The sequence below is a fragment of the Poecilia reticulata genome, chromosome 5 (assembly GCF_904066995.2).
Source record: "Poecilia reticulata chromosome 5, P_reticulata-male-v2, whole genome shotgun sequence".
Taxonomy (NCBI): domain Eukaryota; kingdom Metazoa; phylum Chordata; class Actinopteri; order Cyprinodontiformes; family Poeciliidae; genus Poecilia; species Poecilia reticulata.
The window spans coordinates 23,918,200-23,931,714 of NC_088834.1; the positions used below are offsets into that span (position 1 = coordinate 23,918,200).

Consider the following 13,515-nt stretch of genomic DNA (forward strand, 5'->3'; position numbering starts at 1 on the left):
ATCCTGTGATAAATTTAAAAATAAAAATGACATTCTGCAGAAGCGGCTTTGTTGCAGGAGTGGTTCAGTGTGTTTGGTTATCAGTCGGGTGGCAGAGGAAGGGACTCGCCCTGGACACTGTTGATGGAGGAACCGCAACTGGTTGTTTCTGTTTCAACCTTCGTGCTTTTCTTTTTGTATGAAAAAAAAACTAAAATTGCACATTATTGTGCACTTCAGATCTCAATGCCCCCATCTTGATAGAAAGAGATCTCACCTCTACCGTGGTAGTGGAAGAAAAATACCTTTTTGACTCGGTTAACAATGAATGTCCTGTAGATGCAGTTCCACCACAGAACTGTATGCACTCTTCCATTTTTTTTTTTAATGGTATAGTGTGAATAACACATTCATATAAATCTAAACGTATCACTTCATCTTCATCACTCCGTTAAAACTTCTATTTGTTCCCTCTTGTTCTTGTGGGACTCCTCTCCTTCCTCCGTGTGGCCCCTCTGTACGCCACTCGGCGGTGCTCACAGACTTCCTCTTTCCGGAGGAAAAAAAAAATAAAAAAAAAAAATCAAGCCGTCTATAGTCAACATGACTCTAGATGCTGGAGCTAATAACTCGTCATCGAACCAGCGAGGCGAACAATAACAACACTCTGTGTTTCTTCTGGACTTGAAACGAGCTGTAGGACGAATTGTCACACACCGTCTTCCTCCGAAGGAAGCAAATATGTTGGCTTCGGCTGGCGGAGCGACATTTCAGCACCGCGGAGCTGTTCGCCGGCCAATGGAGAAGCGGGGAGGCAGCGGCTCTCTCTGCTGCTGCTGCTGCTGGAGGAGGAGGAGGAGGAAAGGGAGCAAGAACGCGAAAGAATGTGAACTTAAACGCAACCACTTTAAAACACAATCTACATGTTTCATGGGCTACGTCTGATGGGATGGAAACATGAGAAAAGAGTGTTGTTCCTCGCATTTCTCAGTCGGTCTCACTGTGTGACATGAAGTTGGTGCGCGAGCCGCTATTTGCTCTGGGTTGGAGCACAAAGGACCGTATTCTCTATATTTCTCTATTTATAGACCCTCTTCCCTCGATGGAATGTACCACTGGCTCTTCGCATAAGGAAGAGGGGGAGAGAAAACGGTTCGGTTTATAAATAGTGAGCTTAAAGCGCCCCCCCTCAACCCCCCATTTCACTCGAAACTCCCCGCCGCCCTGGCAAGCATTGAGCAGGTCCTGTCCGTTTAAACCGAGAAGACACCCATACCAAGTCCTCAATGCAAAAAAAAATAAAAAATAAAAGGGTGCCAAGAAGCTGGGACGGAGGAACGTGGGTGTAAATAGACAGTGAACGCTGTTGCTCTCTCTCTCTCTCTCCTGCTCTCTCTCCCCCTCTCTCTCTCCCCTCTCTTCTTTCCTCTCTTTCTTTCTCTCTTTTATGAAATCAATGAACGAGTTATTGGGTAAGACATAAATACAAGGAATCAACGCCTCCATCGGGACCAACTGGGCACTGCGCGCTTTTTTTTATTTTTTGATATGAGTCTTCGTCGCACGCTACATGTGTTTTCCAATCATTGTAAATACTGGCTTTGATAGGACGAGAGCGGACCCTCTCTGGCACGACTTGGTCTCGGAACCCAATTTTTTCTTTTTTTTTTTTTTTCTTTTTTTATATTATTTTTTCTTTTTCCTCTTCTTCTTCTTCTTCTTCAAAAAAAAAGAGAGAAAACGATTCCCCGCCCGTCGCCGTCTGCCGCCGTCGTCCTGTACCTCTACCCAACTCTCACCGCGGCAGGTCCGAAGATGGCAACTTTAACCAACGGGCAGGTGGACGGCGCGGTGCACGGTGTCGGTGTCGTGTCCGCCAGCACGAACGGGCTCGTGAACGGATTAAGCCACAGCCCGGCGGGATGCCCGGCCACCATACCCATGAAGGACCACGATGCCATCAAACTCTTCATCGGCCAGATCCCCCGCAACCTGGACGAGAAGGACCTCCGGCCCCTCTTCGAGGAGTTCGGCAAGATTTACGAGCTCACTGTGTTGAAGGACCGCTTCACGGGCATGCACAAAGGTGGGTCTAACTCCCTCCGGTCCCCCCCGAAGGCTCCGGCGAGCGAGGGGGAGGAATTTGGCACACATGACGCACGGATGGGGGACGATTAGTGCGCGAATGTTGTGCAAATTTTGAGACGCCTGAATGAGTTTTTTGGGGGGTTTTGTTTTTAGGGATTTTTTTTTTTTTTTTGGCGGCAGATGACAGATCTCTTTTCGACCTGGCGCTGCTCTTCAGAGTCACCTTATTGTGCAGAAACATCACGAGAGTGGCCCGAAGAGGGAGTCACGACAGCAAGCGTTATAGAGAGAGTGGATTATGTTTGATTAGCAGAACAGTACGCTCTGCTGCCTGTTACACTATCGGTGTGTGTGTGTGTGTGTGCGTGTGTGTGCGTGTGTGTGTGTGTGTGTGTGTGTGTGAGTGCGTGTGAAAAGGGGGAGGGCGCGTGCTGGGGGGTGGTGGACGGGTGCACGTGCGTATGAACGTGCAACAGCATTGAGAGTGGGCCCATGAATATACAACTGTGGAAAAAAATTAAGAGTCAACTGTACATTTTGCTTTGTTCTCTTCATTTCATTGCATTACTGAGTACTATTTTCATCTTTGTCTACGAACTACTGATAAAAATGTCCCTCAAATTCCAAATAGAATATATTACATAGTCATTTTGAGCTTTTGTTTGCAGAAAATTACAAACAAAAATGAGAAAAGGCTGTCTTTTAGAGCTCAGTGAAAACACCTGCTTTTCAGTCACAGCTTCAATGCCTTGACTCAAACATGATCACCTAAACCCTGTCGTGTTTTGTTTACATCATCTAAAGACTGATGAGTTTATTTAACTTTACCCCATTTAGGTTTTGGTTGTACAATTTAGACCACAGTTAAAAAGCTGCATCAGCTTCAGAACAGCAAAGATTTCATGATCGGTTATTAAGTCCTTTTATTTTGATGCCAGAGAAAGTGCCGGAGAGACCGATGCTTTCTCCAACTGTGTGGCGAATGAAGTAATGCAGCTCTGCCCGTCTCCCATCTGCTGCTGCACACTGCAGATCAGTTGTCTGAAAGAGCTGCTACGTTTTTTCTCCCACTCACTACAAACATGGGTTTGTCTATTTGCAAATATTTCTGTTTCTAAAAAATATGGCCAGCTGTTTTGTTTAAATTAAAAGAGTATCAGCTAGGGATGCATGATGGGCTACAGGTGACATGGTGAAGATGTTATGTTTTTATCGTAATGGCAATACAAGTAACGATAAAAAAGTATTCACAAATTCATCAGGCTTTTAGCTTATGAATATATTGTGTAGAATGAGGGTCTTACAAAAAGAAAAAACTTCTCAAAATGATTGTTTTTCAGAGTAAAAAAAAAAGCAAATTGTCCAACCCTACTGTCACCTCTAACTGTTATAAAATTACACCTAACAAGTTTTGATGCTGTATGTCTAAAAAAAAAGTGACAGCAAATCTGCTACTGGAGCTGATAGCCTGACTAATGGACCAGTTATGGCCATGTTTGTATCTAACAGAGAGGCAAAAAGGAGTTATTTTGTGCATAACAAGCTCTTTAAAAACTTTAGTAAGTTTTTTGCCTAAGTTTGTGTAAAAAAATCCAAATAACAATAATTTTAATTGTGATGATTACTATGTTGTATTATTTTATTAAATATGAAAAATTTATTATCTGTATTGAATAAAAGCTGTTAGATAATGGTATACATTTTGCATAAAAATATGTTTATATTTGATATTTCTATTCAAGGTTATAATGAAGTGAGACTATTGTACTGGGTTATTCCTAGTTTTAGCTTTAAACCTTTTCCAATCAGCAAACAGAGACTGGAATGTAATGACATGTTCTAACTTTTCTCACTTTTTGTCACATATGCAGAGATCCGGGTTTCAAAACTATTCACATTGGTTTCTTTATTTTTTACGAGAAGTGGGATTTCTTTTTGACTTGGAGATAGACATTTAGTTTTTCCTCTAAAAACAGAAAACACAGGTGTAATAGTTACTATTCCTGATCATTTTCAATAATCACATTTTCAGCTACAGTCGTTATTGGCATCAAATCCATCATTAAATTTAGTGTAACAGTGACTCATGGCCTTTTCAGGAGTGACGTAACAGTAGTGGTTCACAAAGTTCGGGTCCGGTCTCCATGTTGGGTCATAAATTAGTAGGTTAATGAAATCATCTACAGAAATCAAATTAACCAACAAAAACTATTGGTAAAGACATGTTTATGATGTAAATGTTCCAAGCGATGAACAGTTATATTTAGCAATATGCTGTTTGTTAAATGTGTCAACATTTAGCTCTTGTGTCAGCGTAGCCTACCAATAATATTCACTGAAAACTAACATCTAATATGAACAATGGTGCTGTGACCCTCTGGTTTAGTAATTAACGACAGCAGTAAATTCTTCCTTCAAAAGGAAATGCAGATCTATTTATATATTTCTGCATTTTAGCCTTTCTGGCTATGCGCACCCATAACTGGTTTACTTCTGTAATTTATATCCTATGACTATTTTTAGCTCCGTTTGCTAACCAGAGCAGATAATATGCACAAAGTTTTACTCAGGCAGGCTTTTTTAAATCAATATCAATGGACCATTATCCAACAAGAGTGATGATTTAAGTCTTTTTTATTTTTCCCCCCCAAGGGAAGGGTTATTCTTTGCAAATGGCCATCTAATGAGAGGTCACTAATTGATCTGCTGTACCTGAAAAACATCTCCCAGAGGAGTACAGAGCACGAAGAATGAGCAACCACACTGTAAAAAGTTTATTTTGGAGAGGATTACATTTTTAGCCATTAAATGTTTTTACATTTGAGTCCAGCGTCCTAGTTTAAAATTGTAACTTTAGTAAGTAAATTATAATCCTATTTTGGTAACAAATCTAAGAGAGCATGTAGATTGGAAATGAAAAGAATAAATTGTCATGTGTAGAGCAGAAAGTGGTAGGGTTGAAACATTTACATGTTTGAATGTACCAATTTAGACAAACTTTTCTGTTAAAGTACTGTTTTTGAGAAAGTTTTAATGATTTAAGTTTGTATCCAAGTTTGAATAGTTCACTGACAGCGCTAAATGCTAAAGGTAAGCTAACTAGCAAGCTAAACATTGTAATTCTGAGTTAGCTGTTGCTAATTAATTGTCTCTCTGTGTCATGGAGTAGCTTTAGTTGCTATGTTGTATGATTTGATTTAAAAAAGTTTGCATCCAGCCTTAATGCCTAGCAACAACAGGAATGATAAACAGCGTTGCTAAGTTGTTCTTATCAGGACAAAGGTTTGAATCCTCTGCTGTTAGAATATATTCAAAAAGTTTGTATTCAGCTTTAGCTAGCTTAGCAACAATACTAAGCTTAAGTCAAACTTGTAGGCAAGTTTAGCTTCTTAGCTAGTTGTTGTTGCTAATCTTCACCGTAGCTGTTATGGAAAAGATTTCACTTTCTATTATAGGACATATTTTAAAGTCTTCCACTTTAAGTGTATTAGCTGCGACAGCTATTTTCTTCACATATTTTGATCAAACGTCTCCCCAAATAGAAGTCATGCAAATAGTTAATATAAAACTGTAGCAGCTCGTTTCATCGTTGTGATGTTTAAGCTTTCTCTGTCCAATATAAACAATGTGTAACATCAACCATGTGTTAGGAATAGATTATGATATCCAAACAATTTCAGACGGTTGAGATTGTGTGCAGGCATTGCAAGAAACCCAAGAGGTGGGAGAAGGTGCGTGCAGAAATGGGGGGGGGTGGATCTTTTATTAATAGTCCAGCTGTAGTAGCGACTCCCTGTTGGATGGTTAATCACCAGCGGCCCCAGAACTATAGGCATTGCTCGCCAGCTGATTCTAAGAACTGTCTTTTTGCCGCGATATACAGCCCTGCTTCCCAGGCTGGGGCCCCCGCTTTCATTAGTGAGCCCCCGCTGAGCTCATATTTTAACTAGCTGGAGGCTCTATACTCCTTTAGCTTGCCACCTCGCTGGCTGACTGCAAGCTGTTTGAAGGCCGTGTTTCCTTCACTACCTCTCAACACCTTCCTGAGGTTCCCGTGGAAGATTTCCAAATTAGCAGTAAAAGACAGCACGACCCGCACATTACAGGCAAAGTGACTCACTGCGCGCGCTACGGTCATATGGCTTTATTGAAGTCTGTCGCTGAATAACGTACACCAGGTAACAAAAGAGGTCGAGAGTAAATGAAGTAGAAGCAGAGTTCAAAGCCTTTGTCAGAAATGTCGGTTTTCAGTGTCATTAAAAACATAGGTACGTTTTTGTCAATTTTATGCTTAAACTCATTGATTCCAAGCAAGAAATTTAACTTTTTTTTTTTTTTACTCAACTTCACTTTCACTTAGCTTTTTTATATCATTTGCCTTTTTTTTTTTTTTTTTTCCAAACCCTGTTACGGAGCGCAGACAGTATAACTGAGGGCATGATGACCCTTTAGGGTGTGACGTGCTCCATTGGAGTGAAGTTTGTAGGACTACTCACCAGAAAGGCCCTCCTACCATCCTACCATCCTCCCCTTCATTTTTCCGCTTTTTCATTAACTCTGCTTGACAGTGTTCACTCTTTTCTTTTCCCTCTCTTTCTGTGTCCTTAAATCATGCGCCGGTGTGGCGCCCGTTCAGTTGCGGTGCACTGTGCTTCGTAATGGCTGTGGCAGCCTCTCCGTTGCTGCCGGAGATCGGAGATGCTCGCATAAATTTTCTTCACGGTTTTGTTTTTATAACAGTTTTGTATCTTCAAACGTGCAACTTACAGTGACTGACTTTTGTTAACTATATCGTCACTCATCATTTGTGTAATGAGTTCATTTAACTTTGTTGTAAGTTTTATGAAGAAACTTTGTCTTTTAGAAGCTGTTGGACGAGTTACTGGGATCAAGATATACCAAGGTTCGGTGGAATTAAACTTTTAAAATAAGTAAAATGTTCTGTCCCTAAAGCTTGAAGTCAGAGAAAGTGACCAAAGTTTAATTTTTCTACAGCTTGAAGCTTAAAGCCAGCTGGCTTGCATAATTAAGGCAAAATCAGTTCTTTGAAAATATTTGGGGTATGGACTTAAAATGTTGTTTTGCATTGATGGGTAAAGTGACAGAAATCGTTTTAAAAATTCATCAAAATTTATTTCTAGATCTAACTCAATCACCAATTTTTAATCTAAGCTCCAGAAAAACAAACACTGCTATCAGAAATGTCTCGCTTTCCATGACAAAGTTAAATGATCCCTCCACTGCTCAATGCTAGCACCACCCATTACTCTTGCCCTTAAAGTAGTTGAGTGCAGACTGGCTTAGCAGAATGCCTGACTACTTAACCAGCTAATATTAGCTTCTTGTGGTTGTTTTAGTTGGTAAAAAATAATAATAGAAGTTGCTCTTCTTTTGAAAACAATGTTTCTTCTATATTCTTTTCTATGTATATGTATCCAAACTGCAGTATTAGAAAACATGAACTTGGCTACTAATCATAATGAGATATTATTTTAGGAGTAGACAGAATAATTGAATGAAAACAAATATGCATTTTTGTTTACATTTTTTGTGTAAATACTGTGAAATCTATTCCTATCTTGTCATACCGTACAAATTTCATATCAAGAAGTACCTTTATTGTTTTAATGCTCCCTCTGAAGAAATAGACCCCTATTATGGCCATTGTCAGTTGTGCATGTGGTACTATTGCCATAACCCTTCCCATAATGACTCTATGTATCACTTGTAATCTAGTCTTTAGGATTGTGTCTCTCGCTGGAATGGGTGTAGGGGAGGAGAGAAGCCGGGGAACGGGGGTCAGCTGAGCTTGATAGCGGGCGCCGGGACATCAGCGCGGGGCTACATCCTCTCAATGATTTTATTTCTCTCCCCTCTGCGACCAAGCCATGCTAATAGAGGCCATTTATAATGGTCACCGGCTGCCGCTGCTGCTACCAAGCACAACGGGGCTGAGAAGCATGGCGAGCACAAAGAGCTGGCCCTTTCTCCTCTCGCTGGCAATGCAGCATGGGAGGTGGGGATCCGTTCAAAAGGAGTAGGTGTAGAAATGATTGCCAGAACTATTCATCAGCCCGGATTTTATGTCGTAATCACTGCGGCAATTGAGCTGTGATGATATGGAGATGACATTTAAGAAGTGGAGCTACTTTTTTTTTTTTTTACTGCCGTTGCGTCTTTGTGCAGCGTTTGCGTTCCAAGTCAAACCTTTACCTTGAAACTTTTTTCTTTTTTTCCCCCCCTTCTTCTTCATTTCTTAGCAAATGCAAATGCAGCTGTCACCAAGACTGTTTTATTGCTGTTGCTTCATCTGGATGTAATTCAATTCAAGTAATGTATTTGTCCTTGGTCAAGCTAAATACGTTTGCAAGCAGCCTTCGCCATGGGCTCAGACAGTTAAAGTAGTTAGAAAGCCAGAGAGTTGCTCAAAGTCAAAGCAGGTGTCGAAATCTCATTTGGAGTTGGGTCTAATCGTCCATTTTTGACGTGATGGGTGATAAAAGCGACAAAAAAAAAAAGCAACGGGTCTTCAGATGTAGAGCATACCCTTTACCAGAGGTCCTGCTTGTTCTGCACCTAACAAATAAAATGAGATGCTTTGCTGGGAGAGTAAGACCCGTTTCACATTTTGCCACCTGACAACCACAAACATCAATGTATTTTAAATGAGTTTACAGCAGAAAGAAGTGCAAATGTATGTAATATTAAGTGAAGGATAAGAATAGCTTGGTTTCAAAGTTTTTTTTGTATTACCAATTCTCAATTAGATTTAGGTTTGGGCTTTGACTGGGCAATTCTAACACGTAAAAATGGTTGAACTGGAACCATTCCATTTTAGCTGCGACTGTATTGTAAAAGTGGTTTTCTCTTTGGATGTTGGAAGCCTGTCCCAATTTCAAGTGTTTTGCAGACTTTAGTACTATTTTGCCATGATTACATTTTTATTCAACTCACCATCCCTCCTGCAAGAAGCTGACGTCACAATGCACACATGCTTTACGGTCTTGGTAGGCTTGCAGGTGTGCCATACATTTTCTCCAACGAGCCTCAGAGGCCTACATGAAACAGTTTCATTATTAATTAAAACGTTTTGGTTGTACTGGACTTTATTTTGAGATATTAGAGTAAAGGAAACTCAGTTAATGCTTGCATTTCTTTGGATTTATAGTTGTAAAAAAAAAAAAGTAAATTAAAAATGTGTTTTTATCCACTGTATATTCTTGCCCTACTTTGTGTAATTTAATCAGCTAAACTCAAGAACATTAAATGTTTGTAATTGTAATGTGACAAAATGTAGAAAGATTGAAGGGTTTGAATGCTGCTGGAAGTCAGTGTTATTGAAATGAAACAAGAGGATGCAGTTTATGGACCACTTCCAGTGCTGTTTAAATTCACCCACAGTGCAGATGGTCTATGCTACAGATGGGGAGGCTATAATCAGTGCAGGTCATAAAGCGAGTTATGGTTCCCCCCCTAAACACTTTTTGCGTTGATATTTCAACCTTTTACCTGAACATGTCGGGCAAAGCGGATACACAAAGAGAACAGATCGTCGGGTTCGCTGCGTTCGCCGAGGCCAGGAAGTCACGATGCCAAGAACAGGAAAGAGTCATGCTGTGTCTTATTACAGGCAATTAGATGTTACAGGTTGCCGTCTGCAGCAGAAGAATAAGACGTCTCAAATCAGACCCGACTTTGAACAAAGAAAGAAGACAAGCTGGGCTGTGTTTCTTCGTCCTGCAGGTCTGCTTTAATGCAGCAGGAGTTTCGTTCGAAAAATTTCACTCGGGTTGCATCATCCCCTCAGTAGGATGATTCTCCCTCCTCCTCCTCCCCCTCCTCTTCTTCCTCCTCCCCGCCCGTTTGGCTTGGGATGCCTCTATGACTGATTGTTTGTGTGTGGGGGTGTACGTGCGTGTGTGTGTGTACGTGCGTGTGTGTGTGTGTTTTAATGCGTTCCTTCTCTGCCTGGCCCAGAAAGCTCTGCACAGCTCAGTTCAGAAGTAAACTTTGTGACCTGCTTCTCCAGAAGATGGATCACAACGGATTCTTGAGTTTTTCGTCAGGAGCGTGTGACATCACAACGCGCCCTTAGAACATCGCTCGACCACCGAGAGCCTCGAAACTCGCGTCCTCTGGCGTTTCTGTCAGAGCCGGGAACTGCCAAGCAACAAGACGTAAACAAGAGGTGGAGACTGAGCAGAGGATAATTTGTCAGGGTAATGCTGCCTCCGTTGTCCATTATTATTGGAGAAGACTTGTCGGCGAGGGGGGCCGGCTGATGGCCGAGCAGGGAGCCAGTTAGTCACAGTGAGAGATGGCTCGATGGGGCTAAAGGAGGGAGCGCTCGTGCAGCTCCCGCCAGTATTAGCATGCTAACAGCCGGTGTGGAGTTATTGTGGCCTGTCAGGGAGGTGGAGCCCTCTGGCTTCTCTGACCTCGCCAGTCCTCTCATTATAACCGCTGACCTTTACGCACGCACACAGGGAGACGCTGCGAAGGCGTGCCTCTCCTTCTCATTTAACTTCCCTAAAGAGCAACAGAAATGAATAAACACACATTCAGCATTTGAGCCGCAGCTTGGCGTCAAAACACGTCTGTCAGTGTTGCAAAGAAGACGAACGGCGACGTGTTTTTGAAATGGCTTTTAATTAAAAATGAGCTTCTTTTTTTTTAGAAACATCATTTATTTGCTTTACAGACTCCAAAAATTAACATTACTTCCATTCAGAAGAAACATGTTGGTAAGGATAAAAGGTTACTTTTAGCCTGACCTAAATCTGACAGGGGTTTGAACAGTTTGGGGCTCAACAGCATTACTTCCACACAGCTGATTACTGACGAACCTGTTATGGGATTTGCCCTGGTAACAAACCCGAGTCTGATTTCGATACAGTTGTAGAAAAGTCAGATCACTCTGGCATTTTGAAATCTGCTACTTTTTAAACCTTTTTGCATATATTCATGCTGGTGACTAGTCCGTGCCCGAGGGCGCACCCTATTTCTGAGGATTTGTTGGCTGTCTACCAGCACAGAGTAGCTGCTAAGCTTAACAGTGTTCCCATTAAGAAGACTAACGTTAGAAATATAACAATACCAAGAGGAATCGAGCTGATTTTCTTTTTTTCAGGTTTTTGTAATATAAATATTGATATTTTAATACGTAAAATGTTAAAAAAAAAAAAAGCTGCGCTGTGCACCTTCTCAAAAACATTTCTAAGGCTAAAAACTTTTCTGGAGTGGATTAGGTTTCGTGGTTTTTTTGTCACAGCTAAGTAGCCTACAGCAGAGTGAGAATGAAGGCGGCCCTAAGCGTTTCATCAACATTTGGCCTTTTGCCTTCTTTAAAAAAAATAATGCTCACACTTGAATCCATTTTTTTTCCTTCTCTCTACTTGTTTACTAATGTGCGCTCTCTTATTCGAGTGTTCATCGAGTCCCATTGTGCCTCTCTTTCAGTCTTGACTAAAAGAAAATCATTATTTTTGACAAGTGCTCCTTGGTGAAGTAAATGTTTTCAAGGCGTTCGCTGCAGCAGAGTCTGATTGTGCTTTGTGGAAAATTTCAAAAAGGAACTCAAGACTTTGGTCGGCTTAAATGTTTAGTCTGCAGCCCCTTCAGAGCTCCCTGGGTTTAGATGCAAATTACATGTTCTGCGGGAAACGTGACATACACTCCTTATCAAAATCTTAAGACCAGTTAAAAAACTGCAAGAATTTGCATTTTGCACTATTGGATCTTAAGAAGGTTCTAAGTAGAGCTTCACAATGTTAAAAGAAGAAATCAGCGTAAGAGACAAAAACTTTTGAGCAGGGAATTAATTGAAAACTGCATTTACACTCGGGCTGCACAGTGGCGCAGTTGGTAGAGCTGTTGCCTTGCAGCAAGAAGGTTCTGGGTTTGATTCCCGGCCCCGGTCTTTCTGCATGGAGTTTGCATGTTCTCCCTGTGCATGCGTGGGTTTTCTCCGGGTACTCTGGTTTCCTCCCACAGTCCAAAAAAACATGACTGTCAGGTTAATTGGTCTGTCTAAATTGCCCCCAGGTGTGAGTGTGTGTGTGCATGGTTGTTTGTCCTGTGTGTCTCTGTGTTGCCCTGCGACAGACTGGCGACCTGTCTAGGGTGACAGGTCGCCAGTCTGGTCAGGTCGCCCGGAACGTTAGCTGGAGATGGGCACCAGCAACCCTCCCGACCCCACTGAGGGACAAGGGTGTCAAGAAAATGGATGGTTGGATGGATGCATTTAAACTCAAACATGATTTTTTCAGCTGATCAAAAGTTTAAGACCATAGCTCAAAAAAACTCGAAAACCCCCCAAAACAGAAATCAAAGTGTCAAAAAAGGACTCAGTAATGAGTAACTCCACCATTCTTGTTGATGACTTCAAACAATCCTTTAGGCATGCTTGATGCCAGTGTTTCCAGGAGGCTAGTGGGAATGTTGCTCCAAGTGTTGAAGATGGCTTCACGAAGGGCATCCACTGTCTGGAACTGATTTTTGTAAACTTCCCTTGCCATCTATCCCCAAATGTCCTCAATTGGGTTTAGATCCGGGGAACATGCAGGATGGTCCAAAAGAGTGATGTTATTTTCTTGGAAGAACTCCTTTGTCGGGCGGGCATTGTGAACCGCAGCATTGTCCTGTTGAAAAACCCAATCATTACCACACAGACGAGGGCCCTCAGTCATGAGGGATGCCAGCTGCAACATCTCCACATAGCCAGCTGCTGTTTGACGCCCCTGCACAACCTGAAGCTCCATTGTTCCATTGAAGGAAAACGCACCCCAAATCATGATGGCGCATGAAGAAGACGTGGCCTTTGAAGACGTTTTTTGTTTCTGAAGCCCTTCTCTCGCAGATGCCGTCTGATGGTTATTGGGCTGCAGTCAGCACCAGTAATGGCCTTCATTTGGGTATTGGATCGTCCTGTGTCTTGACGGACAGCCAATCGGATCCTGCGGCTCAGAGCTGGGGAAATTTTTTTGGGTCTACCATATGACTTTTTTGTTCCATAACCCTCAGGATCATTTAAAACATGCAAAATACTTACTTACTTACTGCGTCCAACCTCAGCAGCGATGGCACGTTGTGAGAGGCCTTGCTTATGCAGCTCAACAATCCTACCACGTTCAACGTCAGTGAGCTTTTTTGCTTTTGCCATCAGGAGGTCTTGACAGTGTAAAGACTTGACAGAAAATGACATGGAATCCAAATTTTTGCACAGCTTTTGGTTTTTAAAGACTATGGTCTTAAACTTTTGATCAGCTGAAAAAATCATGTTTGAGTGTAAATGCAGTTTTCAGAAAATTCCCTGCTCAAAAGTTCTTGTCTCTTGCACTGATTTTTTCTTTTAACATTGTGAAGCTCTACTTAGAATCTTCTTAAGATCCAATGGTGCAAAATGCAAATTCTTGCCATTTTTTTGACTGGTCTTAAGATTTTGATCAG

The 13,515-nt window shown here is 41.7% G+C and overlaps 1 protein-coding gene across 22 annotated transcripts in view; it reads left to right on the top strand.

Moving 5' to 3' along the window:
* The first annotated feature begins 580 nt into the window (after positions 1–580).
* Positions 581–13,515, top strand: part of celf4 (CUGBP, Elav-like family member 4) — a 119,894-nt gene continuing 106,959 nt past the window's right edge. For 3 of the 22 annotated variants that reach the window (XM_017304668.2, XM_008409495.3, XM_008409496.3), the window contains exon 1: positions 587–2,065. In XM_017304668.2, coding sequence (XP_017160157.1) covers positions 1,795–2,065 — 271 coding nt within the window. In that variant the 5' untranslated portion in view covers positions 587–1,794. Of the gene's footprint in view, positions 2,066–13,515 lie in introns of all 22 variants that reach the window. The other 19 variants (XM_008409486.3, XM_008409488.3, XM_081607317.1 and 16 more) reach the window with 11 other exon arrangements.